This window comes from Pogoniulus pusillus, chromosome 31 (assembly GCF_015220805.1).
Source record: "Pogoniulus pusillus isolate bPogPus1 chromosome 31, bPogPus1.pri, whole genome shotgun sequence".
NCBI classification, from domain to species: Eukaryota; Metazoa; Chordata; class Aves; order Piciformes; family Lybiidae; genus Pogoniulus; species Pogoniulus pusillus.
In genome coordinates, this window is record NC_087294.1 from 7,468,876 (window position 1) to 7,495,263 (window position 26,388).

The window sequence follows — 26,388 nt, forward strand, 5'->3', positions numbered from 1 at the left end:
TGTCAGGTATTTACTTTTTATTTTTTTAATACAGAGAAGTCACAACAAAATATTCTCTAACAACACACGCAAATGATATCATAACCAATTATTTGAATTTCATCAACATTCATTTGCTATGTACATATTCTTCCATCTGCAAAAGTGCAATCCGAGAATGCCTCAACAAGAAACCTTTATGGACAAGTGTATTTCTGAGGGGTTCTCTCACCAGTGGCCTTACAACAACATGTTTGTCTTCAGTTATCTGGTACAGCAAAATGAAGAGTACATGGGGAAAAAAATTAAAATCAACTGGGTTAGATGCTTCCCTTGTAGGAATATTTCCTATTTTCCCAATTAATTTCATTACAGATACACTGCTCGCTACTGGAGATGTTAATGCAAATAGACTATGAGATAGTCTATAGGCTGGCTACAGAACACTGTAGTTTTAATGCCTCTGCAGTATTAGATAGCACAAGAATTTCAGGCTGTTCACCTTGGTAGCTGTCAAATTACACATCAGCATGTAAAAGATGTTCATCATGTTAGTTATGGTTATCCAAATTTACTTTTAAACATCCTACTGACAATTATTTTTTGTATGCATTCAAAATATGAAGTCTACCTTAGCGCAAGCCTCTCCTATGGAAAACAGAGTTAACTACTGGAAAGAAAAGCATTTGCACATGCAACTCCTATTAGTATCACAAGGAGTACCGTGCACGTAAGAACTTGTGTAGAAAGAACCTCCAAATCCAGATGATTGTATTCTCGTTTACAAAGCATATTTCAGGCACAATTTAATCCGACCACAGGCCAGATTAAAAAAGAACAAACAGCATCAAAAAACAAAGAAGAAGAAAATAAAAAGAGAGAGACAACGAAAGGTAATAAAGAATAAACTTTAGCCAAACAATCAAAGCAAGCTTGTTGATGGTCCCACTGTAGCTGGGCTTGGTGTAACCTTGTTTGTGGTAATAACCACACCAGGACAGTGTCAGAAGTCTCTCAAAGCCCTTCCCATAATTCTCCTTAAAAAGGAAACAGTTTTCCCAACATTGCCACTAACACACAAACCCCAAGGATGTGCTTCAGACCCAAAACCAAGCTCAGGAGCACGGACAGGAGGAAGGGAGTGCCAGAGCTGAACTGCTAACTCACTGTTGAGACCAGCAGCAGTGTAAATGTACAAGACAGACAGTCCAGATAAGAAAACCATCAACATGAACTGGCTTGCTTCTATGGACCATACTATTTGAGTTAGCACTAAGTCACCTGTGCCAGTGTAAGCCCCCTGTGCAGCTTCAGTATTGCTCAAAGAACAGCTCATGTTAAAAGGAGCTAATTCTGTGGTGAAGACAGCAAAGAAATGAAACTAAACTCAGCATTTTTATGCACAAAGAAACACAAGTATTCAGTTTGAGTTTTATGTGTACATTAACTTCTTAACTTAGCAAGAAAGCATAATTCTCAGTCCAGAATATGAAACATTTTTTTGGCTTCTGACTTTTTCTTGTTTTCTTTCCCAGGCTGGCAGAGTATCAGGGCCATTTTCAAGAGCAAGACTTAATCATTAAAAAAAAAACAAACAGATATTCTGATTTGGAAAACAAAAAAAAATAACTTGAGAAGGAAAAAAGAATCCCACCTTGTAATCAGAAACAAAATCCACATCTCTCAAAAGGACAAATGTTCCATAAATACACTACTGAGAAAAGTAAAAAAAACCCCAAGAAAACAAAAACCTCCCCTAGATCTCAACTGGCTTGAGAAATCACATGAAATCTTCACGGCCTCTTTTAAATTTTTTGGTTGTGTGATGGAGAAACTGGAACAAAACCTAAGAACTGCAGAGCCTACAGGTCCAAGCCCTCTGATAGAAATTCACTGCCTAATGCCCAGTCTATTATGTACAGTACAGAGGTATGCAGAAAGTCTCCCAAGTTTTCAGATCTTGGACTTAATGCAATTTTGAAAGCTAAAGGTCCAGCAACTGTTTTAAAAGGCAATGCCATGTTTCCTACTTGATACCTCTCTGCTCTCACAGGTCTGATAGTCCAGATCCCACTTCAAGGTCCTCAATTCCACTCCAGTCACACCAGCCCACAGTAGCCAGCAAAGCCTCAGCCTCGGCAAACAAATACAAACACAACCCCATTCAGCTCAGCCTCTCCCCTCCTTAAAATGCCTGTGAAGAAACACCTTTAAATAAAGCATTTCAAGATCTGTGCATCGTATTGGTATGAACAGACGACGTGGCTGGGCACATCACAGCCTCGGTGGAAGCAGCACTATTGCCACACGCTCCGTCAGTGAGGACAACACACACCAAACACACAGCAGGAAGACATTATGCCAAAAGAAACAAGAAACAACAAAGAAAATTAAAGACTGAATTCTCTGGCATACATTTACATTCACTTGTCACAACATCTTAGTTTATCCCATCTTGGGAAATCTGAAAGCAAGCCTGCTGAGGCAACCAGCAGCACAGGGCCAGCTCCTGCGCCCATGGGAACTGATAGAAAAGGCTGAAGGAGTTGAACAGTAACAGGGCAGTTTCCTTGCAGGGATTTCCCACTTCCACCAAGCTGGAGGGAGAACCCTACACAATTATCCACTTCTTAAGTGGATGCACTTCTTTGTCCTGTATGTCTCCCACAGCCTCCCTATAAAGTGAACTGTAATCCTACAAAAATAATAAAATGCAGTAATTTTTAGCAGAACTTTACCCACACTCAGGATATATTCAAAGGCCATTAAATTGGCTTGCCTCCAACCTTCACAGAGATCTTGTCAGGACAATTCTGGTTTTAACAACGTGTGTATATATATATATATATATACATATTAATATGTACACAGACAAAGAAGCTGCTCTTTCAGTTAGAAAAGAAATTAGATTTCATCACAGAATGAACCCTATAAAAAGATATGTAATAAAGTTGAAATACCCATAAAATAGCTATTACTAAAGCAAAGCTTTCGTCAATAAGCCTCCAAAACTTTAAATGAAGAAAATGGCTTCACGAAGTGGTAGTCTAAATTTCCACAGTGAGGACACTGCTGGACGTTGCTGTATTCGGAGAAATACTGCATGCCAATCCGTACGTCTATCACTGGCTTCCCACAGTGCTTACAGTTCAGTCGAGCCTGCAAACAAAAACACAACAAAGAAACAAACAAACAAACCCTTTTGAAATAAGGAAACTTGCCTCTGCCCCTCGCCCCTGAAGAAGAGGGCGGCACATGCAGCCCTTCGCCCTGCCCACCCTAGCAGGAGAAAGGGTAAGGCAGGAAACTGGCAGTAATAGCATCTGCTGGTAAGGATATTCCTCATGTGGACCAGCAGCTCACAGACATACACGACATTTTTCACATGAAATACCACCACCAAATTCTGGAGACTAAGCTACCTCCCACTCTGACTGATGAGGGGCAGAGAGCAAACACAGTTTATATATGCAAATCATTGTTTTGTATGGCTTCATCTCTGAATCAGTTCCTCAATCCCCAACACACAAAGTGCTGTCTCAATGAATCATGAATGAAGCCACAAAGTGAAGAGAAAGTTTTACACTTACGCCCTGCAATTCAACTGTTCAGTGGTCTAGGCTGACATGTGAACGTGATCTGTCTATGAAAGCTACCAGCATTTTAATCTTTTGGCTTAGTAAGCGTGTAAGTTGATCTGCTTTATCAGCATGGCATGCTATTGTATCACTTTAATATCAATTTAAACATTTATAATACATATCAGGTTATACAAATCAGACATTGCTTCCAGCCCCCAAACTGTTCTACAAAATCCAGCTGAGAAAGGACCAATATTAACTGAGTGGATATGAAAAATAATTAAAGGTCAAGAGTGAGGACAGACTGAGCTGTTAATGTTCAACAGTAACAAATAAAGAAAAAAGGAAGCCTTCTAAAGAAATCTAGCTGATAAACCCAGCCCGTCTGATGTAAAGAAATCAACAGGCAGCGTGAAAGCCCAGCAGACCATTTGAAATACTCAAGAGAGGGATTTGAGACTGTAAAGGAGTTCAAGAGCAAAGGTGAAAAATGAGCATTGTGGGCTTGTGACGCACCACAGCTTAACCTCACAGCAGCTCTTCACTGAAAAGAGCAAACCAATATTTTCTATGGCAATCTTGACCTGAGGAATTTTCCTGGGGAAGAAATTGTTATTAAACTACTATTATTGTTGAGACCACACTCAAAAAGAAACAAAGCACCAGCTCACAGCTCTGCTTAGAAAGCAGAAATGCTAAAAAATACAGTTCTAGTAGTGTATAGACTTGTATAATTTTAACCAAACTGTTTTCCCCCTTGCTAACATCAGCTAGGTGCTACTAACCTGTCAGTGGCTGCAGTTCCTTATCCACATCTGTGATGTGTAATTAAGTGTTTTCAAATAAAGTGTGAATTACTCAAAATAAAATTAGCAAGGTAATTTGGAGTTAAATTATAAACCATATTTAAATGTCATTCCTCTGTACACAGGGAATCATCTCTAACAGTCAAGGCGAAACAACAGTGTGTATTATCTGGCAGTCGCAGCCACTGCAGCTAATGATTTCATAGTCAGTTCTATTGCTTACCATGTACTGTCACACTGTCCATTAATCACATAATTAAGGCTTTTCTACAGTAAGGCCTTAATTCCTGTCTTGTACCTTCAACAGAAGCAATTCAGATTTGAATTTGATGGATTTTGCAGTGCTAGCTAGTCAGCATCAATGTTTCATCTTTAGAAGTCTCTATTTAAAGTTTATGAGCTCAAAAGGTACTAAATTTGGAAGTAATACCTGCCTTTAGTTATAACTTTTATCAATGTCACTTTAACCAGTAGCAGCAACATCACTTGTCTTACAAGCAATAGGTTTTGGTAAATATGCTACCTTTAAAAAAAAATGGCATTTTGCATATTGACAAAGTTGTGGTTTAGATTGCTATTAAGCACACACATTACCACAACCTGATCAGACTTTGAATGCATATATCTCTGTGAGACTCCTGTCCTAACCCACTAATGACACCTAGGTGCCTGCAGGTAATGAACCAGTCCACAGTATCCTGAGTACAATATTGAACCATTCCTGAGCCATTCCCAAACAAATGCCTTTTCCATGGCTGTCTACCCCTACCTGCACAAAAAAAGTGTTCTGCCCGTCATATGAACAATTCTCTTGGATACTGATTATCCTCCTGTCTCAGGCACATGTCTATTCTGGACTAACCCCCAGACCTTGGATCTTTCTCACCTGAAATACAGATTAGGTGAGCATTTAATGAAAATTAAGCTGCTTCAGGCTGTGGGGGATTACCATCACCACAGCCACAGCAAAGACTAAGGACAGCTGGGTACTCTCCAAGCATATGGACACTTTAGACCCTTCCATTCCGTTGGGAGTTTCTGATACAATTTTCTTAAGATAAAACACAATACAAGAAACTCAAATAAATCTGAATGTAGGAAACACCTGCTCAAAACATGCAATTGGTATTAAAATACTACTGGAATTACATATGATGTCAAACATACTTGCTAGTGATTATCCTAAGCATCAGATTTAATTGTGACTACACTAAAAGGAGCTTTGTTTAAATACATAAGTTTTTAAACAAAGCTGCATTGCTTTTGCCTAGCCTCCTAAGTTAAGACAAAAGGACAGGGAGTTTCTTGTACTGCACTCAGAGGCACAGGCTGGAAAGAAAGGATGAAACAAAGGAAGCAGAAGAGACACACAAACCTTGGCTTTACTTATTATCAGCTGCAATTTCACCTTATGAGCCTTATTACATATGGTACTAACCTGACAACAGGGAGATGCTGCCAGAATATCGTAGGTATACATAGTTCCCAGCTGATGCCAGCTTCCATCCCATCGGGACTTGCACTTAATGCAGATAATTTTGTGAACCCCTTCTAAGCAGTCTACACAAACAGCATAGAGGTGCATAAGCCTTCCTGTGGACAGGAAAGACACTTCTTAAGCAGACTAGAACAGAAGATTAAAACACATTTCCAGCAATGTGTGATCTGACCTTTAGTGACATAAATCACACCCTCAGAAATTTTATTTTATTTAAAGAAAAGGAGCAAATGATGAAGTAAAAAATGTTTCTCTATGGGAAGTATATAGGGCTTGACTGAGGTGATTTTCCATGGATACAAACTCAGGAATCAGTTATCACCCTGCCCACACTCCCTTCCTCCATTTGCTGGTAGATCTTAACAAAATAGTTTATAAAAGCAGTTACTAAAACTCCATGAACAGACGTCACTTTAAGCTATATGATCAGCTGCACTGTTTCCAAAACCAGGGCTGTGCCCTAGCTTCATTCCCATTTCTCAGAAGTGGAAAAGTGTTGAGGCTGATTAGCAAGATGGGTACAGATTCATTTAGCGACTTGACAAAATCTTCCAGCAAAAAGGGAACTAAGGATCTTATATTCTGCATGGAAAAAAGCAACAGCCAGAAGATCAATTTTGTTCCATGTACTTTTTCCTGACTGTTGATTAACAGTAAGCATATTTCCAAACATTACATATCATATATACCCAGATTTCAATATGCCGTACAGAACTATGAATCCACCAAGCCCTGTCATGACTTTAGGCTCTGTATGTGCAATGACTTCCAAAACCTGTGTCGTATTGACTTCCATAAAATCCAAGTGGCTCAGACTTGAAAATTATGTGTTTCCTCTATATTAACGTGACTGAAGTCACCAATGCATAATCCAAGATGTAGATTTCACACAAAACAGAAAGACCCACACAAATGACAAAAAATGTGGCATCTAGACTATGTCCAATTGGTAGCCACTGGATTTATTTGTAAGTTTCATAGCTGGTTATCAGAACTGGGCTGGTAGAGTACTGAATGTAGAGGGTTATATTTTGCACTGCTGTGTAAGACAAAGCTTAGGTGTAGTGCAGTTACAGATCAGCTACAAAACAGGACTGCATGCAGTGTTTGTGGTGGATTGCAATTTGTGCTCTTCAGCACTGAACACACAACAGCAACCTGCAACTTAATGAACACATGTACCTTGTGCCTCTTCTAGATAAAAGGGAACAGAATGTCAACAATTTAGGCTTAGTCCATACCAGACACATTGAACATTCTTTTTTTGGTTTTAAATGTTTGGGGTTTTAAGCCAACTATTTCATAAAAATCAAAGGAAAACTCCCAACTTTTCTTAAAGTATCTCCAGATGAAAAATATACTTGCTAGTACGAGCTGGTAAAAACTGAGTTATTCCATTTTGGCATGTTTGGCTTTAGAAAAATGCAAGTGATGAGACTAAAGAGCTGTGCTAGTTTGAAGCTAGCTAGAATGTTTTGGTGAGAAGAACTAGATTACAGGCTGTGAAAGGAAAATAATGGTGATGTCTACTTCGCTCATAGGCTTGCTGAGATGTGTAAGAACAAGAAGTAAAAACACAGATTGTCACTTCTCAGCACTTCTGCTGGGGAACTGGCTGAGCCGCGTTTCTTTGTAGCCTCTCTCTGCTGTTTTTCTTTCCTAATCCACTTTGCTTCCTAACCCCCTGGCCAAACCTCCATTCTTCCTTGGGACTGGGGTAAGGTTAAGAGGGACAGGGGGAAGGTGAAGGGGCGGTTGAGAGCTCCTCCTGGGGACTCAGGCTACTGGGAGGGCTGTTGTTTCTGTATTACCTTTTATCTTGTATATTTCTGTCTATAACTGTATACACTGTAAATATCTGCTTGTATATTGTGCTAGCTGTAAATATAAGCTTCATTCATATTTCCAGAGCCAGCTGAGTCTAGTCTGGGTGATTCCTAAAGTGTGTTGGGGGGAGGGAACACCCAAACCATCACAAGAGCAAATATAATATAATAAACTGTGCTCCTACATTGAACACCTGAGATTGTAGGAGTTCAAATAACTCCATGCATAGAGTTTTGTGTTGTGCTAGGAAGATAAAAATAACATTTCTATGTCCGAAGGTCTGCACTGTTCCTGCACATTAAAATCCTGCATTTTGCTCATTGTTTAATTTTCAAGATTTATGTTATTATAGAAAATGAGGCACCTGACATCCCAAAGATGCCTGAAATAAATTGGTTTCTGTACTTAAGCAAAAGTAACGACCTGGAACAGCACCTCACAAGCTCAATTTCATTTCAAAGAGTACTCCTGGTGATGAAACATTTTACCCAGGACACGGAGGTAAAAATGTCAACAATTAATTATTGATGGCATCTTGCCTGAGCAGATTTTTCAGCTGTACTGTCCAAAGGGCAGGGAGCAACTAATTAAAAAAAATAATAAAATTCCACAAAGTTTTCATTCTTAGTGGCAAATACTAACAACTGATGAGTCTCATCATTACTGAATCAGGTATTAGTACTGACAACATCACACAAGCACAGCAAGCCAGCATTCTTATCTCACGTGTGTGTATTCTTTTTATCCTTGAGCTTTTTTAGCCTCCATATCTGCCTATTGTTTTTTCTCCTTAAGTACATTAGGCAAGATGGAAACAACAATGTTAGCATGGATACAATCTACAATCTAGTGACTCGGTGCACAGTGATCTAAGAAATGAAAAGAAAATACAGAGTTTGTTGAGCAAAGGAATGTTACACAACACATATTATGGCCCTCTATGAGAAATAGCAAATTTTATTTAAAGGAGAGAAACTAAAATGTCAAAATATTTCCTGTTACTAACTTTCCAAAATACCTTTCAACCTGTCTTTTAAAAACCAAACTACTCAGGCTTATATTAATCATGCAGGCTGCAGGACAGGCACGTTTTACTGTGCACCACTTTGATCATTAAGTTTTGGGCACAGCTTTCAGGAAGAGCTGAAGTTCATCCTAACCCACATCAATCTGCTGCTCCAGGTGGAGAAAATTAATACATGTTTTCATCTCAATGCAGCACAGAGCTGGAACGTGATTAGGATGCAGTCCAAACAGATAAGAGTTTGGAAACAAGTCTAAAAACCTCACTAACCCACTGCTGATTCTACCTACCATATTAAAAGCCTACTTCTGCTACACCAAATGTGGTAGTTTAAGGCTTATTGGCAAATCCCAGTAAGAGAAATTGGGACTTTACTGAAAGTTCAGTGTAGAATGTAAAGCTGTTCAAGGCAGGACTGGACGTGGCACTTGGTGCCATGGTCTAGCCTTGAGCTCTGTGGTAAAGGGTTGGACTTGATGAACTATGAGGTCTCTTCCAACCTTGGTGATACTGTGATACTGTAAATTATAGCACTGAATGCAAAAGAACAACAATGATAAAGTCTGTATGATTCATTGGCTTGCTAAGAGGGATGAAAAGCCAACATATAAACAGTCTCTCACTCTTTGTTCACTTTGCCTTCTGCCTTCCTCCTCATCCACTGCCTCTGTGTGCATGGCTGAATGCTAACCTTGACTGACCACATAACACAGGATATCTTGCTGGATATCTAACTGGGGGGGGAGAAGAAGGTGGCATTGGCCCCTTCTGAGCTTTCTTTATCCATGAAGGAGGATTGGATTTCTTTATTATTTCTAAATTGTATATAATTTTAAATACATGTAAATATATTTTGTATATATGCTTGTAGATTCAGCTTGATATAAAATATAGCTTTATCTTACTTCCAACCCTTCTGAGATAGTCTGATAAATTTTATTTGGGATGGGGGGAAATTTCCCAACCCAGCACACTGAACTTCTCCAGGCTGGTGCTAACCTAGGCCAGATTTCAGACTTTTCCATATTTAAAAAAAAACCCTAACACATATATATCTATATAGCTATAAAACAAAATGGATGTTCTCTAATCTGAAAGCAGACAAGAGGCCTATTATCTCACCAGTGCTACAAATACAACTTGCAGCCATGCTGCAGCACAGCATGCTCAGATTCAGAAGTTTCTAAGGTTGATGCATATATCTTGGAGAAAAGCTCTCAACAGATAAATCAGCATGCACACCCTGCAGGAACAGGTTGGCTGGAAAACCTTTCCATGGTCTCCCTAGAAACCCAAACACAAGGCATGAATCTTTCTACAAGGCATTTACTTTTTGTAATTCCTTCCAAGTGTTTCAATCTGATTCACATGATTTGGATGTGACTCCAAGCTTTACAGAACTGCTTAAAAATGCAGAGTCGGGATGAAAAATCTATAATGAGTGGGACAGGGCACAGAAGGCAGATCCACCATTTATGAGACCTAGCATGACTGACAGACAACCTGTACCTTGAAGGTGACAGGGAACATCATATTCAATCTCATCGTGTCTCGATGGGCTAAGGAACAGGGTCCCATCCACCAGCGGAAACTGTTCAAACACTGGCAGCGCCCTGTGGCATAGCGCACAGTTTACAACGTTCCTGTGGCTGGCACTAAGAGCAGCAAGGATGAACTTCCGAAGGTCCTCCCCTTGGCCCACCTGGGCATCATCTTCCATCCGCACATGGAAAGTATTCAATTTGTGCCTAGGGATGTGAGTAAGCAGCTCAGACAGATCGAGCCTCCTCAGAAACTGCACAGGAGCATCGAAGTGTCCTGATCTATGTGCCTGCAAGCCAGCTGCTCCGTAATCGAAATGGGCGTTCCGGAACATGCCCCCACCAGCCATGCTCTTCTTATGGGGCTCCAGGTGAATGGCGTTCTTCAAGAACTCCCCCAGGTAGCGCGAGGAACGAGGGCCGCTGAAGTGCGTGGGGGCAAGAATAGAGTAGCCGGTGGGTGGGGACTGGCCGGGAGAGACACAAGGCGAACGAACCGCGTAGCTGCCACCCATGACGCCCTTCTCCTGGGAGTTCTGCCTGTCCATCGAGTGCCTCCGCTGCAGGTCATTACTTAAGCCTTTCTGCGGCTTGTTGGCTGGCCTGCCCTTTTTGGCCTCCTCTGCCGACTCCGCCACCGACCTTCCTGTGCTTTTCTCCAAGACCGATTTTTTCTTCTTATCATCCTGCATTCGCTTCACCTGGTACCAATCCGTGTCCTTCTTTAGATGGCCCTGCCCACACCGGCAGGAGCAAAAGCGAAACGCCAGGTCGTAACCCTTCTTCGTCCACATGTTCTGCCGACACTGCTTTTCGTTCCAGCTCCGGGCTCTGCCGATGCAATTGAACTGCACAAGAATGCTGCTTTCCCATTCATAGAAGCACTGCAGGTGCATCCAAGTGCTGTATGGGCAATGCTCATTGTTGCATATAACTTTCTGGTAGTCATCCTTCTCCAGGTCCACCGGCCTTCCAAAGCTACAGATCAGTGGAGTAGCACAAGGGGCTTCTGTGGAAGGTAAAGCAGACGTATTAATAACTTCATGACCCACTTATTGCAATACTTCTTTAAACACCCTGCCAAATCTGCACGTGAGCTCCTACTCGTGATCCGTATTATCCAAGGGCCCACATGCACTAGCGCTGGATCAGGGAAAAATGCAGTCTTTGCCAAAAAAAAGCTAAGTATGTGAAAGCAGATACAGAAACAAGAAAATAAAGAAACAAAATGACATTGCATTTTGTTTAATATTCCAAGCCAAAGCACCTCAGAAGCATTAGCCCTCCTCAAGGGTTTGTGGATACCGTTGCAAGGCCTTAAGAAGTAAGGGGAAAGTTCTGTGGATGTTTCTGGAGGGTTGCTTTGAAGCCTGAGAGGCAACATAGGGAGAACACAAAGAGATGTCTGTTTGAAAAACAAGCATTTGATACAGCCTGGCTTTGCAATCACAGGGAGAGGCAGGAATTGATCTTTTCTTTGGGACTGAGCGAGGGACAACAGCTAGGGAGAGAAGGAGGAAGTAAGGACTTTGAAAAGCAAGACAAACAGCTTATGTTCCTAGTACAGAAAGGAGGAGCTTTGTTACAGCACTCAGGCAAATGCAGACTACGCCACCATCACTGACCTCCTGAATAACTGAATCTCACAAACCAAAGAGTTCTGCAATGCAGCCAGTTAGGAAAAAAACAACAAAAATGCCGTGTGGTCTTTTATCAGCAAAGTAGCAGCCTTTGCTATATCCTTGAGCAAAGAACAGTTCAATTCTCTCCCTGCAACTCTATCAGCTTCTACACAAAAACACTCTACAAAAAAATGTTCTGCATTTACAAACCAACAATATTCTCCCTTCCCTCACCAAAGTACTATGGACTACGCACAGCTCCCACTTCTGGCTACTCAACTGCAGCCAGGAGGCAAAGAAAAGATGGGAAATTTTCCCTTGGAGTTTCTACTGGTTCTTAAGAGTTTCTAATTATAAGATTTTAGATGCTTACTCAAGTACTACAAATATTTCTCCTCTGTATTTCTGACTTCCTGCTTCCTCCACTTCACCAAAAATTACTAATTCAACAGGACTGTCTGGCTGCCTTTTTAACCTTTCTACTGCTGCATTCCAATATTAGGAGGCTTCTTCAGCATCTTCAATATTCAAGTCCTACCTCATCCTGTGCAAAACAGTGAGGTTTCCTGGTCTACACCAGAGCCTTGGGACTGGCAAAAGAGGTACATCAAGCCTCGTGGGGACAAGGCTGCCACAATCTAGGTTTTCTTTCTTAGGACTTCAAATTTCTACCTGGTAAGTTTAAAAATCACCACTCTGCTGCATTGCTTTCAGTCCTACTCTGGTCACTGCTAGCACAAATACCACAACAAATACCAGTTTGCAGTGGGATGATAGAGTTTACATCATTACACTTACTTTTACTCAGGCTGTCAGTAATAGATACATGACCCACTACCACTTGTCCTGCAGCAGCAACACACAAACCAGATGCTTTAAAGCAAGAAATATTTACCATGCCAGTGGTTTTGCCCTTTCCCAACAACCTTTTTAAACAAACAAATAAACAAAATCTTCAAGGTTACCTTCAACGAATTCAAAGCTATGGTAGCTCTTAAGACTTTCTCACTCAGAAGAAGACAGGCATTGAAAGCATGAGACAGTTTTCCTGAACCACCGCCTGGAAGATGCCACAGCTTTCACCTCACTTCCCTGCCTTTGTTTCTAATTCCAGAAGCTGCACAGTTGCAGGGAGAACTTTCTGCAGCACATTTCTTTCAGCCTATAAACTGCAAGCAAAGCGTGTTCCCTAAAACATTCTCTTAAAGCAGGAAAAGCCTATTTCATTTCACAATATGGACTTGTTCAGTAACTAAAACAAATCACTAGAACATAGATGAGAAGCTTTCCCCAGGGACTCTTTGGAAGTTCCTGCTACACGTGTGACCTGTACTCTTACTAGTTGTTTCAGGTCTCTCAAAAGCCCATTAAAAACATGCAGGTTTTGGGATGTGATCTTTCAGAGGGATAAATTTTATTAGCTACTAATGATTAATTTTTCCTCCCTTTTTTTTGTTTATTGTGTATTAGTGAGTCAAGAGCAAAAATGAACTGTAAAAAAAAGAAACACTTATCTGCTCTGAAATAAAACCTGTTGATTTACCAGCTCAGAGTTCCTCCACCCATTCTGCCAGACTTCGAGTCACAGTATGCCACACCAAGCTCCTCTGCAAAGTTTCTCTATGTTGTCAGTCATTCTTTCATCATACTTAAGGTCTCAATTTGCAATTACAGTATCATTATGCAATTCACCTCAGAGAAGCTAGTTAAACCGAAACCTTTACAGGCAAACTATCAGAAGTCAGACGTGCAGCAAGATACAAGAGGTACCAATACCAACAGTTCTCACTTACACATTTCCTGTAGTCTCCTATTTTAGTACATATGCCTTTCCACCACTATCAGGAGGCAGGAAGAAAGAACATGCCAAAAACCCACTTATGCTCCCCTTGTGTTTTGGAGTGTAAATGTTCTAACGGTAGCAGGTGTAATTATAGCTGACAGCTGAGAAAATTGCTATACAGATGAGTCTAGAGATCTCCACTTCAGAATAAAGACTTTACACTTGTGCACGCATATTGGCATAGTTAAGTGACTGTAAAAGAGAAGTGTTTCCTTGTTTTCTGATGTAAAAGTATCATCTCTACCCCCCTGAGAAGCCTCTCCATTATGTGGACAAAAAAAATAAATTAATAAGTGGTTGAAATATAGGAAAAAAATCCAGCACAGCCTGTGCATTCCACTAAACATATCCACACTTAGTTGATTATGATCATGTCCTGGGTATCTAGAGGCTACTGCAAATGACTTCCAGCAGATTTTTCCCCCTTTTCTTAGTTGGTCAGAGTTGTGGAATGGCATCTTTTCCAGCTTCTCACCGAGAACATAGAAATGTCAGATTACCTAATGAACTTCCCACACTGCCTAACCACGAGCAAAAAAAAGCTTCAAGTTATGGCCTTGATAAAAATAGTGCAGTATTTCCACAACAGAAACTGAAGAGCCTACCATGGCTAATAAAAGCTACCTCAGTAGAAAGTTCTACTTCTGGAGTAACCTCATATTTAAGAAAGCAGAAAACTCTACTACCCAAAAAGCGTATGCAAAACCTCAGGGCAACATTTTGTTCTGCCTAGTATTTCAAATTCCAGCAGGTCTATCTGTACAAAACAGACTGTGCAGGACTGAATACCCCTTGAAGACGTCTCTCTGTTCATGTCTCCTGCCAAATACAATCACACCACATATTTCTATGTAAAGAATAAATGAGAAATAGAAAACAGAGCACTATTTTGGTGCAACATTTCTAGTTCACAGCATCAGGTATGCCTTCATATCACTTAGAAGGGGAGCCACAGCAGCGAATGTGAGGAGTTCCTCCCAACAATTCACAGAATCACAGAATCAACCAGCTTGGCAGAGACCTCCAAGATCAACCTGTCCAACCTATCAGCCAGCCCTGTCCAATCAACTAGACCATGGCACTAAGTGCCTCACTGAGACTTTTTCTGAATGCCTCCAGGGATGGTAACAACACCATCTCCCTGGGCAGCCCATTCCAATGCCAATGACTCTCTCTGGCAACAACTTCCTCCTAACATCCAGCCTAGACCTGCCCTGGCACAACTTCAGACTGTGTCCCCTTGTTCTGTTGGTGCTTGCCTGGCAGAAGAGACCAACCCCCACCTGGCTACACCCTCCCTTCAGGCAGCTGCAGACAGCAATGAGGTCCCCCCCCCGAGCCTCCTCTTCTCCAGGCTAAACAACCCCAGCCTCCTCGGCCTCTCCTCACAGGGCTGTGCTCCAGGCCTCTCACCAGCTTCGCCATCCTTCCTGGGACATGTTCTGGTACATCAACAATTTGCACCCTTTGAAGTTCTCTTGGTTATTTGATCATGTTATAAATGAGACAAAATACTTGAACTGCAAAACTTTTTAAATTCTTGTTATCAAGCCCTTCTATTTTTCATTAATTAGAAATACATTTGGAGATTATTCTTCAAAAAGTCAGAGCCAGGATCATTAATGTTTTACAGTAACAAGACAATTACTGACAAGAGAGACAATGAAGGGGATTAGACAGAAATTCCCATGACCAAACTGCCCATCCACACCTTGTTCCAGTTTAGGACTAGAGTCCTAATTGTAAATACAGTTTTCTAGAGAATTCAGAGAGAGTTCTGGGGGATGAGAGTTCAAAGGGACTGAACAAAATAGAAGAGATATGTTTATCCCATTCCATTAATCTAAGAAAATTCTATATAGTTTGGAGCTCAGAGTGTTCTTTCTCTTTATCCACTGTTTTCCTCCTTTGCTCCTCTCTGAACTTTGCTTTACTCCTCTGCACCAACCATTGTTTGGGTTACTGGTAGGAAGAGAGAGATAATATTGTGTTAGCTGGTAACAGCCTCTGGGCTCTGTCCATGGGGGCATGCAGGGGGGGTGTACAGAGTGGGTAGCTGGGCTACTGCCTGGTTGTATATGCATATCTGCATTTGTATATATTTATTACCTTTTATTTTTAGCCTCCTTCTGTAAATCCTAATTTCATTTTACTTCCCAATTCTGAGTAGCATGGTCATTTACTACTTGTGAGCAAATCCCAGATTCTGTAGTGGTGTAAAACCACCACACACCTGCAGCCCCAAGCTGGTGTGTTACCTAAATACAAATTACTTCCAAGTGACTAATAGCTCAACAGCTTTCTGGTTGCCAAAGTTATGAAACAGAACTTCAGGAAAAATGAAAGATTACCAAGTTTAAGAGCACAAAACTGTCTAAATTATCACAAAAATATCTCAGTTTCTAGATGGTTTTCCCAGCCTAAGAGAACAAAACAAGACAGCATGCAGTTCTGGACAGCTTCAACAGTTGAGACACAGATGCATGACTGTAACAGACAGACTGCCAAGCTGCAACTATAATTGCATGCTGCTTCTTGTATGAATTTATGTCTCCACATGAAAAATAAAGGCTTTATCATATTCCACAGCAGTGAGCTTGATCAGTAATTGTGAAAATAGTTGCAAGGGGCAGCATTTAAGTGCCTTCAGAAACAGAAGTAAAATACAATTACAGAATCACAGAACATTACAGGTTGGAAAGGACCTCCAGAGATCACTGAGTCCAACCCCCCTGCCAAGACAGGATCACATATGGTAGTCTGCACAGGAATGTATCCAGGCAGATTTGGAAAGTCTTCAGAGAAGGAGACTCCACAACCTCTCTAAGCAGCCTGTTCCAGGCTCTGTCATCCTCACTGTAAAGAAGTTTCTCCTCATGTTGAGGTGAAACCTTCTAAGTTCCCATTTGTAGCTGCTGCTCCTTGTCTTACTGCTATGCAACACTGAAAAGAGATTGGCCCCATCCATTTGACACCCACCGCTCAGACATTTATAGGTATTGATGAGGCCCCCTCTAAGTTTTTCCCTCTCCAGAGCAAAGAGCCCCAAGTCTCTCAGTCTCTCTCCACAGGGGACATGCTCAAGTTCCCCAGTCATCCTCATGGCTCTCCATTGAACTGTCTCCAGCAGGTCCCTGTCTCTTTTGAACTGGGGAGCCCACAATTTGACACAGTATTCCACAATATTCCAAACAAAGATCAACTTGGGCAAACACAGCTCATTGTTTTAACAAGGTGATGGTTTCTGCCTGGCAGAAGTAACATAAAATTAACTTGTCTTTAAAAAACAAAACCATCATAGATGACTGCAAGGAAGCTGTTTTTGAATGTTTTGGGGTTTTTTCTCAGTTCTTCTGTTCAGGTTTATAAACATCAGTAAAAGCCAGGAACAGAAACAGACAGCTGAGAAAAATCTCCTTCAACAACCCCCTCCCCCCCCCAAACATTAGTCAGTTTCTACCTTTTAATAAAAGAGGGTATGTGAAGACCAGCCTTCCCATTTTATAACCCAAATTAAGGCAGCAGAACAACAGCTGCCCAAGGAACTTCCCTCTGGTGAAGTAAATGGAGGAGAATGTTGTTTACTTCTGTTTACACGTCCATCCTAAAACCAAAGATGCACCCAGCAAGCCAAATGCAATGACTCCATGGCTTCAATTTTGTGACTGCTCTCATTTGTTCCAAGTACTCAAAGTGGATGCCTAAAGCAAAATTTGCTCTTCCCCCACCACATGCCCACATTATCCATTGTGTTAAGCACCAGAGTTTTTCAGTCACTGGACAGAAAGAGCTAATTATTTCCTGTACTCATCAGCGTGGGTTTAAAACTCACTGCATAGATGTGTGATCACTGGTAGAGCTTATGGGGGTGTTAAACACGTGAGGCTGGGGGCAGAAGAGGAAGAAGCGCAGTGGCTGTTAGAAGAGGCAACTGTCAGGTGACAGTAGGTTGTTATGGATCTGGAAAAATAAATTATCACCAAAAAAATAAAGAAAGGCAAAGTCTTGGCACTGGACCAGCTGCACGACATTTATTATGGCTTGTTTGCAGTCTACCACTACTCTAGCATCTCAGCATCTATGCCAAGGACATTAGCAAAGCCAGAAGGGTACCTGTGGGCCACATGCTTTGCAAGTCAAGCACTTTAATCTGTACTACCACTTTTCCATGCACAGAGCCCTCTTCACAACCCTACACAGCTACAAACTCTTCACTCTGGCAGCTCAAACCAGAGCGGAGTCATTTCTGTGGAAAGCTACTCTCTACTAATCACCTGCATGAATCTTCTGTATTTCCTCTGCCATCAGCACAGCTTCATTTTAATTGAAGTTATATTATACATACATATATATAATATACATATGTATACATATATATTTTTATATATATATTATTGTGCTAATACTGTAATGCAACTGTAGAAAATAAGCCACCAAACAACAACAAAATAGACTAAACAAAAACTCACCCAGTGTTGGTGCACACAGAATGCAATCTAATATTCAGGAGGTTGCCAAGATGTGACAAATATTGCTGTACACATAACTGGTTAAACAGCACAAACAATAATAACAGCAATACAGAAATGATGAGCCATCTTCCCAAAAGCCTGAATCCAGTAGGAAGGATACAATGGGAAAAAAATACTTCACAAGTGGATGCAAAAGGGAAGTTTGGATCTTCAGTGCAGCAACACCAAACAACTGCTGCCAATTTCAAAACAGCTCAGCTCATGGCTTATACTGACCACACTGATGATGACTGATGTCTCTCCAAAACTTCTTAAGCAATCTTTGTTTCTAGTAATTCTGCAGAAAGGAGGGGAAAGTTTCTAGTAATTCTGCAGAAAGGAGGGGGAAAACAAGACAGCAGTACCTACTAAGCTGCCTAAAACACAGGCTTTCTTGTGTATCATGAGACTCCTCCTTACTTCTTTGAAACAGAAATCAGCACTGGCATTTCATCTCCAGTGAGAAATAGACTGAGCTCAGGCTGGTTGTGACACCCAACACAGACCCACCTGGACCATCCTCTGAGAGCCACTGACTCCAAGAAATCCACCATCACAATAGGAGTCTGGCTGATAGCTTTCCACGTGTTAAGCTCTAAATGCTCACACATGTCTATCTGGAGCCCAATCCTATGCCCAAGAACTCAGTAGCTGCAGTCAATATTTATGCTCAGAAAGGACTTAAAGAGAACAGAGCCATAAGCAGCCTGGCTTTTCCTGACAGACTTAACCCATGTACAAGACACTTCTAGTTCTATTAGGCAGCTACCACATGAAGTGACCACCTTTCCCTAGAAAAGATTCATGTAATTTGGAGCTAGTGAACCCTAATTCACTTCAAAATTCAGGTAACAGGCCTGCTGAAGGGCTCAGCAGATGCTAGAACCATGTCTGTGCACTTCAGTTATGCTGAGTCCATGTTTGTCTTCAAAATTATTTTCTTTACAAAAGAGAAATAAACCCAAGAAGTCTACCAACTATAGTGGGAAGATGCCAAGGAAATCAAGAAGGCTTAACTCATACCTGCCACATTAGCACCTTCTAACTTGCAGCATAGTCAGAGCTATTGCCCATTTATGAAATCAGCAACTAGCACAAAGTACCAAGTCAGTTATCTGTGGCTCTTATTCAACCACTCAATCCCAAGCCATCACCTCACTAGAGTAAGTCAGAAAGTCAAGAACAAAACTGTAAGAACTAAGGAGAAGAGACACTCACATGGTCACAACAGTTCTGCAGTTTGCTTACACAGCCATCTGTACTCCAAGCTGGACCAACTGCCTACGCTGCTGAAGCCCACCACAAGAATTTGCATGGTCTTGTAGAAGTCACCATAATCTGGACAGTTATCAACTCAGTCAACTCCTTTCCATTTAGCATCTGTGGTCCAAACACTTAGAGTAAGTCAGTCACCAGCTCTGGCTTTTGCTTAGGGTGTACAGACCTCCTGTGCATAGAAGAAATCTCGCCCTAGCTTCTGCTGCAACACCCACAATCCAACTGCAAACATCACCAGTTCACAGTACAAAAGAGAAGAGGTCTGAGCTTCTACCTGTATCTGCACCAGGATCACTAATGCCATTGATAGTCCATTGCAAATTCTGAGTTGATTTAAACAGGTCAGGCGACAATTGGTCTGCTGTGCCACAAGCAGTTGTGCCTAGGCTAGGCAGACTCACACTAGTCAGCATAAGGAGTTTTTTCCAGTGATCTCTATCATGGTGAGTGCAGAAATGAGTGACTATCTCAAGACTGGTGGGCATTAATGTTATTTTGAACACTGGCTGTTGCTTTGTCCACCCAAGAATCATCCTCACTAAAAAGCATTTCCACTGCAGCTTTTAAAAACTTGGAATGCTACAGAAAGCTAACCCTTGTGCCTCATGAAATAAACATCCTAATAACTCAAGCAGACTTTAATGCACCTGCTCTAGCAAGTTTTCAGCAGCAAATTCTAACTCATGGTGGGAATAAAGAGCTAACTGTGGCAAGCAGCAGATGCCCTAAGATCAAGCACAGATGTAAACAAATGCATGTCCACATTAAGAGCCAGGTAGTCATTGGAGAGGTGAAGGGAAGAGAAAAAGGCTAAAAGGTTGAATCAGGTGGCATCAGCACCTCTTTTAGTTTCAAGTCTAGTAATGTTAGTATCATTACTCTGTCCTTCCCAAGTTTAAGTATGATAGTATTTTACTAACCATGCTAAAGGCTGAAGCAGCTGGTAAAAACTCAGTGAGAAACAGGAGATGCAGTCACTCTAGCTGTCACCTTAGCTGCAATACCTAGCACCATTGCAACAAAGCAGCTGCTGAGCGTGGAGCTGTCGGTTCAAATAGACATCTCCCTCATGACACTGGGCTGGCTCCCAGCCCTGCCCATGTGCAGCCTTCAGCATCTGTGCCGAGACCTCGACAGTACACTGCTCCCAAAAAGGGTACCAACAGCACAGAAGTGTTGATAGGGAGTACGAGGTACACTTGATAGCCTGTATCTGCCTGAAGCTACCTCCTATCCCAACTCAAGACAGGAACAGCAATAGCCCTCTCAAGTCCTGGAAGTAGGACAGATAAAGCTCTACAACTTTTGGAGGTAAGGCTGAAAAGAATACTCTCAAGGTAAATGTCACCAAAGCCTACTGGGACATGGCAGTGGCCCACTCCAAAGCCTGAAAGCTTTCAAAACAGAATTACACACTCCAGTGACCAGACTACTCCTTCAAAACACTTCTTTAAAAACAGTTTAATTTCTATCAAAAGTGTTTAAAGAAAGCTCATGCCCTACTAATTCTGTTGTAATTTTAACACCTTGAAGACTATATGGAGTATTTTACTCTGAGATGGATGCAAAGTTTACCTCTATTTTTTCCCTCACCTACACTGCAGGAAGAAAAGCAGAAAAGGACAGATGTCTGCCAGTCATCACAGTACTTTAATATCAAAGGATGTCTCAATATGCAAGGCTGTAAGTGAGGCTGAGGAAAGCTTACAAATGTCTCCAAGGACTAGAAATCGTTTTGTCACAACTTGTTAGATCACAGGAAGATGTGAGATGAGTACAGACAAAGTAAAGCAACCAATTCAAAAACTGTGTTCCCTCATATGAAATCTAACATACATCAAGCCTAATCTTTACTCATGCAAGCACTACACTTGAGCAAATGAGTAATCACATGTACACAGAGTGCTGTCAGGGCACCAATAACCATTCTGATAGCAAGTAACTGTTAAAAAAAAGACAGATGGCTGTGTACTTCTTTGCATAAAAAGATCATATTTATTTTATTCAGTAATACAGACAATCACAGAATTTTCAGGGTTAGAAAGGACCTCAAACATCATCTAGTTCCAAACCCCCGGCCATGGGCAGGGACACCTCACACTAGATCAGGCTGCTCAAAGTCCCATCCAGCCTGGCCTTGAAGACCTCCAGGGATGGTTTAAGTGCTAGTTGTTACTGTCACCTCACCAGAAATAGGTTGGTGCTCACCCAGCTACTTGACTGAAAAATCATCTCTGGGCTCCAATTAGTTAACTCTTGAAAATGCCCTCTCAAAAGTGAGATGAGTGCCTCACCCTCTCTCGCTCCAGTCCCCAGCTGTGCTTCCCACTGGTGCTGCCATGGTCTTTTTGCTTCCTATCTCACTGTAGTGAACACTGAGTGTGTTTCAGCACCCATTTGTTGTTTCTTTTAAAAACAAACAAAACCAAAACAAAAAGCTATCTGTCTAGGTATTCAAGCAAAGCCTGTATGAGGCACTCAGTGCCATGGTCTAGTCAACTGGACAGGGCTGGGTGCTAGGTTGGACTGGATGATCTTGGAAGTCTCTTTTAAGCTGGCTGATTCTATGATGCTATGAATTCTCCTTGTGGATGTCATCCCAATACCTCCTGAAAAGTTACAGTGGAAGACAGACAAAAAACATCATAGCTGGTCAGTGGTTATTTTCTTCATCATCGTGATCCCCATGTGGGAGTCTAGAACCTTCTGATCACAGTTTGAGCTACAAACATGTAAAAATTGAAACACCATCCAAAAGAAGTACAAGGAGATCCCCTTTTAGGGCAGGGGAAAAAAATCAGTCTACAATTCTTAATTATCATGCCAAAACCTCACTGGCACTGCAGAGAATGAAGGTAAACTAACCAACATGTGGAAGGGAACCACAACTTTCCACTGTAAAGGGGATGCTCTAACAGCAGTTCTGTACTACATGGCACAGCTAATCAGAGCTACACCAAGAAGCCCAGAGGAAATTTAAAATTCTATTCATTATGACACATGGATGGGGGGGCATAAACAACATGAGGACCACATAATGAACTGTGATAACTTAAATAAAAAATAGAATTAAATCTGAACTATGGACTCTTCCCTGAATGAAGAGGGTCCTGATGGGACTGCATAATTAGACTGTCATACCAACACGATGCAAAGATGCAATTATTACATCTGTGGCCTTCATCTCTGCATACCTCTCTCTTGTCACACTAATGAAAGAAAACAGGTTATGTTCTAATGATCATCTACTGTTTTTCCAGAGCAGGAGAGTGGTATTACCAAACATGCAAATTACTCTAGAATAACACAGAATCACAGAATCATAGAATGTTTTGGGTTGAAAGGGACCTTTAAAGGTCCTCTAGTCCAACATATGGTAATGATGCAGAAGAGAAGAGCAAGCCCAGGGATGACGGACCGACAGGACCAGTGAGCCTGGGAGTACAAGTCACAGCATGCAGTGACACAATCCAAAAGCAGCAGCACAGTGAAGATCTTCCCTGAACCCAGCCTGCACATTTAATCCATCAGTCAGATAGTTTCCCATGAATAACCGAGAGTTGACTGTGTGCAGAACTCCATTAACCTCACAACTGCCTGCAGCAGGCCATGTCCTCCAAAACCTGCTTAGTGATCAAGTAATTGCATGGTCTTTTACAAACCTCTTGAGCCTAGTAATGGGGAACTCACCTCCAAGGCCCTGGTTATACCACATAGCTTCATTTCAGATTCATCAGTTTTAAAGACTTGAGGGAATCCGTTGTCACTATCTAATCTTTTCCTTGCACGTGAGAACTGGATTCCCAGCTCTGTAGCACAACAGGAGCAGTTTCCTCTTTCATCTCCTGAACCAGAACTGTTAAATGCTTTGGATTTATCAGTGAGAATACAGTTCATGAAACTTCGAGCTCATGATTATCTGATGGGCAGTAGCCAACATAAAGCTAGCAACCACATCTACTCCTCCAGCCTTTATGACTATCTGAAATGAAAGACATGACTAGACATAATGATGCTGTCAAGGCAAAAATGAGGTGTGCTGACCAGGCCCTTACAGAAAATTCCAAAGCCAGTCCTGTACCTCTTTCGTGAGGGGGAAGAAAAAGGGGAGGAAGTGTTAAGGATGCTTCTGACCACTGAAGCCATACAGAAGAAGGGAGAAATAGAATAAAAGAACATGTCAGGCTAGCTCTCAGAAAGATAGCCTCAACTTCTGAGGAAGCTGGCCAGCAAAGAGGAAGGATATGTAATGTACCTGCGACAAACAGTCTTACAGAAGACAACCCATCCATCTAGCAAGCTGTACCACCAGCAGGGTTCACTGGCATCACCCTGGGTGGCATCTGCACAAGAAACAACACTTCAATATCCTCACACAAAACTGTCACACCAGAAATGCATCTTTGCTTTCACTTCCAGTTCAGTGTAAAATCTGGAAACGCTCTCTCCCTCCTTCAAAAATCAAATGAAAGCCAACAGTGCCATGTACGAGGCACCATCTCCAAAGCAGAGGCTGCCTCTGTTACATCACCAGACTGAATTAATCAAAAACCACCTCTGGAAGTTCTCTAGCACCTGCTAACCTTTCTATATATTTGTATGTATTTCTGTTGTTGGTTTGGTTTGGTTCCCCCTTGTATGCTCACTTAGAACAAATACTAAGAAAACCCCAAACCAAACAAACCTAAAAAGGAAATTCTAAGCATTCCCTGTGATTCTCTGGAGTAAATAATATTCTTAGAAATGCAGTCCAGCAAAAAGTGATCTGTAATTAACTGCTAATATTTCTAAGGAAAAGTTTCCAGGAATGGGGTATGTTGAACACTGTAATAAGATGCTTGGCTAACAGTAGCCAGGCAAAACGATCACTACAAAGTATAAAATCAATTGTAGCTACACTTCCACTTTTCCAAAGCATTTAGGATAAAAAGTTTAAGTCAAATTTGGGAAGGGGAAAAAGGTAGAGTAGGGACTCTGCACTGTAGTTTGTAATTCCAACAGCACGCCTAAAATGAGAGTGGGGAGTACTGGCTTACTAAAAAGTGATAAAATCCTAGTCTACCTTGAGTTTTAACCTGAAATATCGTTCTGCAGCAGGACTATTTCCAACCACGGACAGCAATCTAAGTTTCGGCAAGAAAACACCTCACCAAAAATGCTCCTGTCAAAAAAAACAAACCCAAACAAACAAAACCCCCAACCATCCATCCAATAGCAGCATAAAATGGTTGATGCAAACTGAATATATTACCTTGACAAACCAAACTGCTGTAAAACGGCAAATAAAAGAGACCTAAAAGTAGGATTCCATTTTCAATTGTGCTGAAATAAAGTCGGGATTTTAAAACTAAGCCCTGAATAAGCCGCGACGCAGCGGGAGCTGGCGGGGGCTGCACCTCCCGACTGCCGCCGGGGATGCTCTGTCCCGCTGACCGAGCTCCGGGACGGGCGGCCCTCCCGCGCCCACCCGCAGCTACGGCGGACAGGCTGTGCGGAGCAAGCAGGTTCTCGCTGCCCGCGCCGCTTTCAGCACTGCTGCCGCGGAGGCCCCTGCCCTCCGGCGGGTCACCGGGCGGGGACATCCCGGCGAGCAGCCCCCCGCCCTGCCGCCCATTTCGGGGAGATCCCACCGGCAGGAGCAACTGCGCAGGGCCTCGGACGGCGCTAGCCACCCTCTACTCCCAGCCCCGCGCCGTCCCTATCCGCACACCCGCACATCCCTTCTCGCCGGGAGCTCCTTCGCCCCGCCAGACTCCCCCCGCGCCGCCCACACGGCTCTCTGCCGCTGCCTGCGCCACGGCGGGAAGCCGGAGGCCGCGGGGCCCGGCCCGCCGCTCACCGTTCTTGATGTCTCCGGGCGCTGCGCCGCCCGCGGCAGTTGCGCCGCCCGCTCCGCCGCCTGCTCCGCCGCCACCAGCCGCCGCCGCTCCGGCGCCGCCGCCAGCCGCGGTGCCGCCGCCCGCGGCCGCCGCGGCTCCGGTGCCCGCCGCCGCCCCGTTCTCCTGCTCGTCGCCGCTGCTATTGGCGCGCTTGTTCTTCTTGCCCTTGCCGCCCTTCTGGTTCGGCATCGCGGGCCCGGCCGCCGCCGCGGCGGGGCGAGCGGCGGCGGCTGCGGAAGGCGCCGCCGCCGCTACCTCCGGCTCATGGCGGGGCCGCTGCGAACGCTCTGCGCTGCGCGGCGCCTGCGGTGGGCGGCGGGGTGCGGGGGGGCCGGGACAGGGACGGCGAGAGGCGTGTCGCGCTCCGCCGGCCGCCGCCGCCGCCCCGCTTCCTCCCGGAGCTGGCGCGGGCACTGGCGGCAACGGGAAGCGGAGTGCGCTGCTGGGGGCTGGGGCAGAGCCAGAGCCAGGAAGGAGGAGCGGGAGGGGCTTATCGGGAGAGGGAAAGCCCTGCTTGCGACGGCACGGGGTGGGGGGCCGCTGCCGACAGTACGGGGACGGGAAGGCAACGGCCCCTCCCGGGAGGAGGCAAAGCGCGCCCCGCCGCCAAGAGCTGGAACTGGAGCCAAAGCTGGACCCCGCCGTAGCAGGGGCGGGGTAAGTGGCCGCGCCGGGAAGCTGCTGCTGTGGGCCATACCGAGACCTGGGGATAGGGCGGCGGTTTCCGTACGCACTTTTCTCCGGAGCCCCGGAAGGCGCTCCAGCGTCTTGGCAGCCCGGGCGGCTTGAGCGTCCAGACAGCGGGGAGCAGCTGGAAGGTGCAGGAATAAAAGGGGAAGAGGGAATCACGATAATGTAGTCTAGAGAGAGCAGGTTAGGGAGCAAAAAACCTCACAACATCACAGCCCTGAGTGAAGAATTTTCATGTCGGGTATTTCCTGGTGTAGGTAGTTCTGTGGGTGCTGCATAGTTGGGGCGAACCTTTAGGATGTGAGTTAG

At 43.2% G+C, this 26,388-nt stretch overlaps 1 protein-coding gene across 1 annotated transcript; it reads right to left on the reverse strand.

The window, feature by feature from the left end:
• Positions 1–25,618, reverse strand: HECA (hdc homolog, cell cycle regulator). The gene is made up of 4 exons (XM_064169177.1): positions 25,350–25,618; positions 10,225–11,265; positions 5,805–5,959; positions 1–3,138 (listed from the first exon to the last, which is right to left on the reverse strand). Exons 1-4 carry the CDS (start codon positions 25,576–25,578, stop codon positions 2,974–2,976), a joined length of 1,590 nt encoding a protein of 529 aa, XP_064025247.1. The 5' UTR covers positions 25,579–25,618; the 3' UTR covers positions 1–2,973.
• Between the last annotated feature and the right edge of the window lie 770 nt (positions 25,619–26,388).

Bases quoted from the DNA above. Each gene is read 5' to 3' on its own strand.
- HECA (XM_064169177.1), bottom strand. From the start codon at position 25,578: ATGCCGAACCAGAAGGGCGGCAAGGGCAAGAAGAACAAGCGCGCCAAT. The intron at 5,960-10,224 runs GTACAGGTTGTC...TCCTGTCCACAG, and splicing joins TGTTCCCTGTCACCTTCAAG to GAAGGCTTATGCACCTCTAT. The intron at 3,139-5,804 runs GTTAGTACCATA...TTTTGTTTGCAG, and splicing joins CAGCATCTCCCTGTTGTCAG to GCTCGACTGAACTGTAAGCA.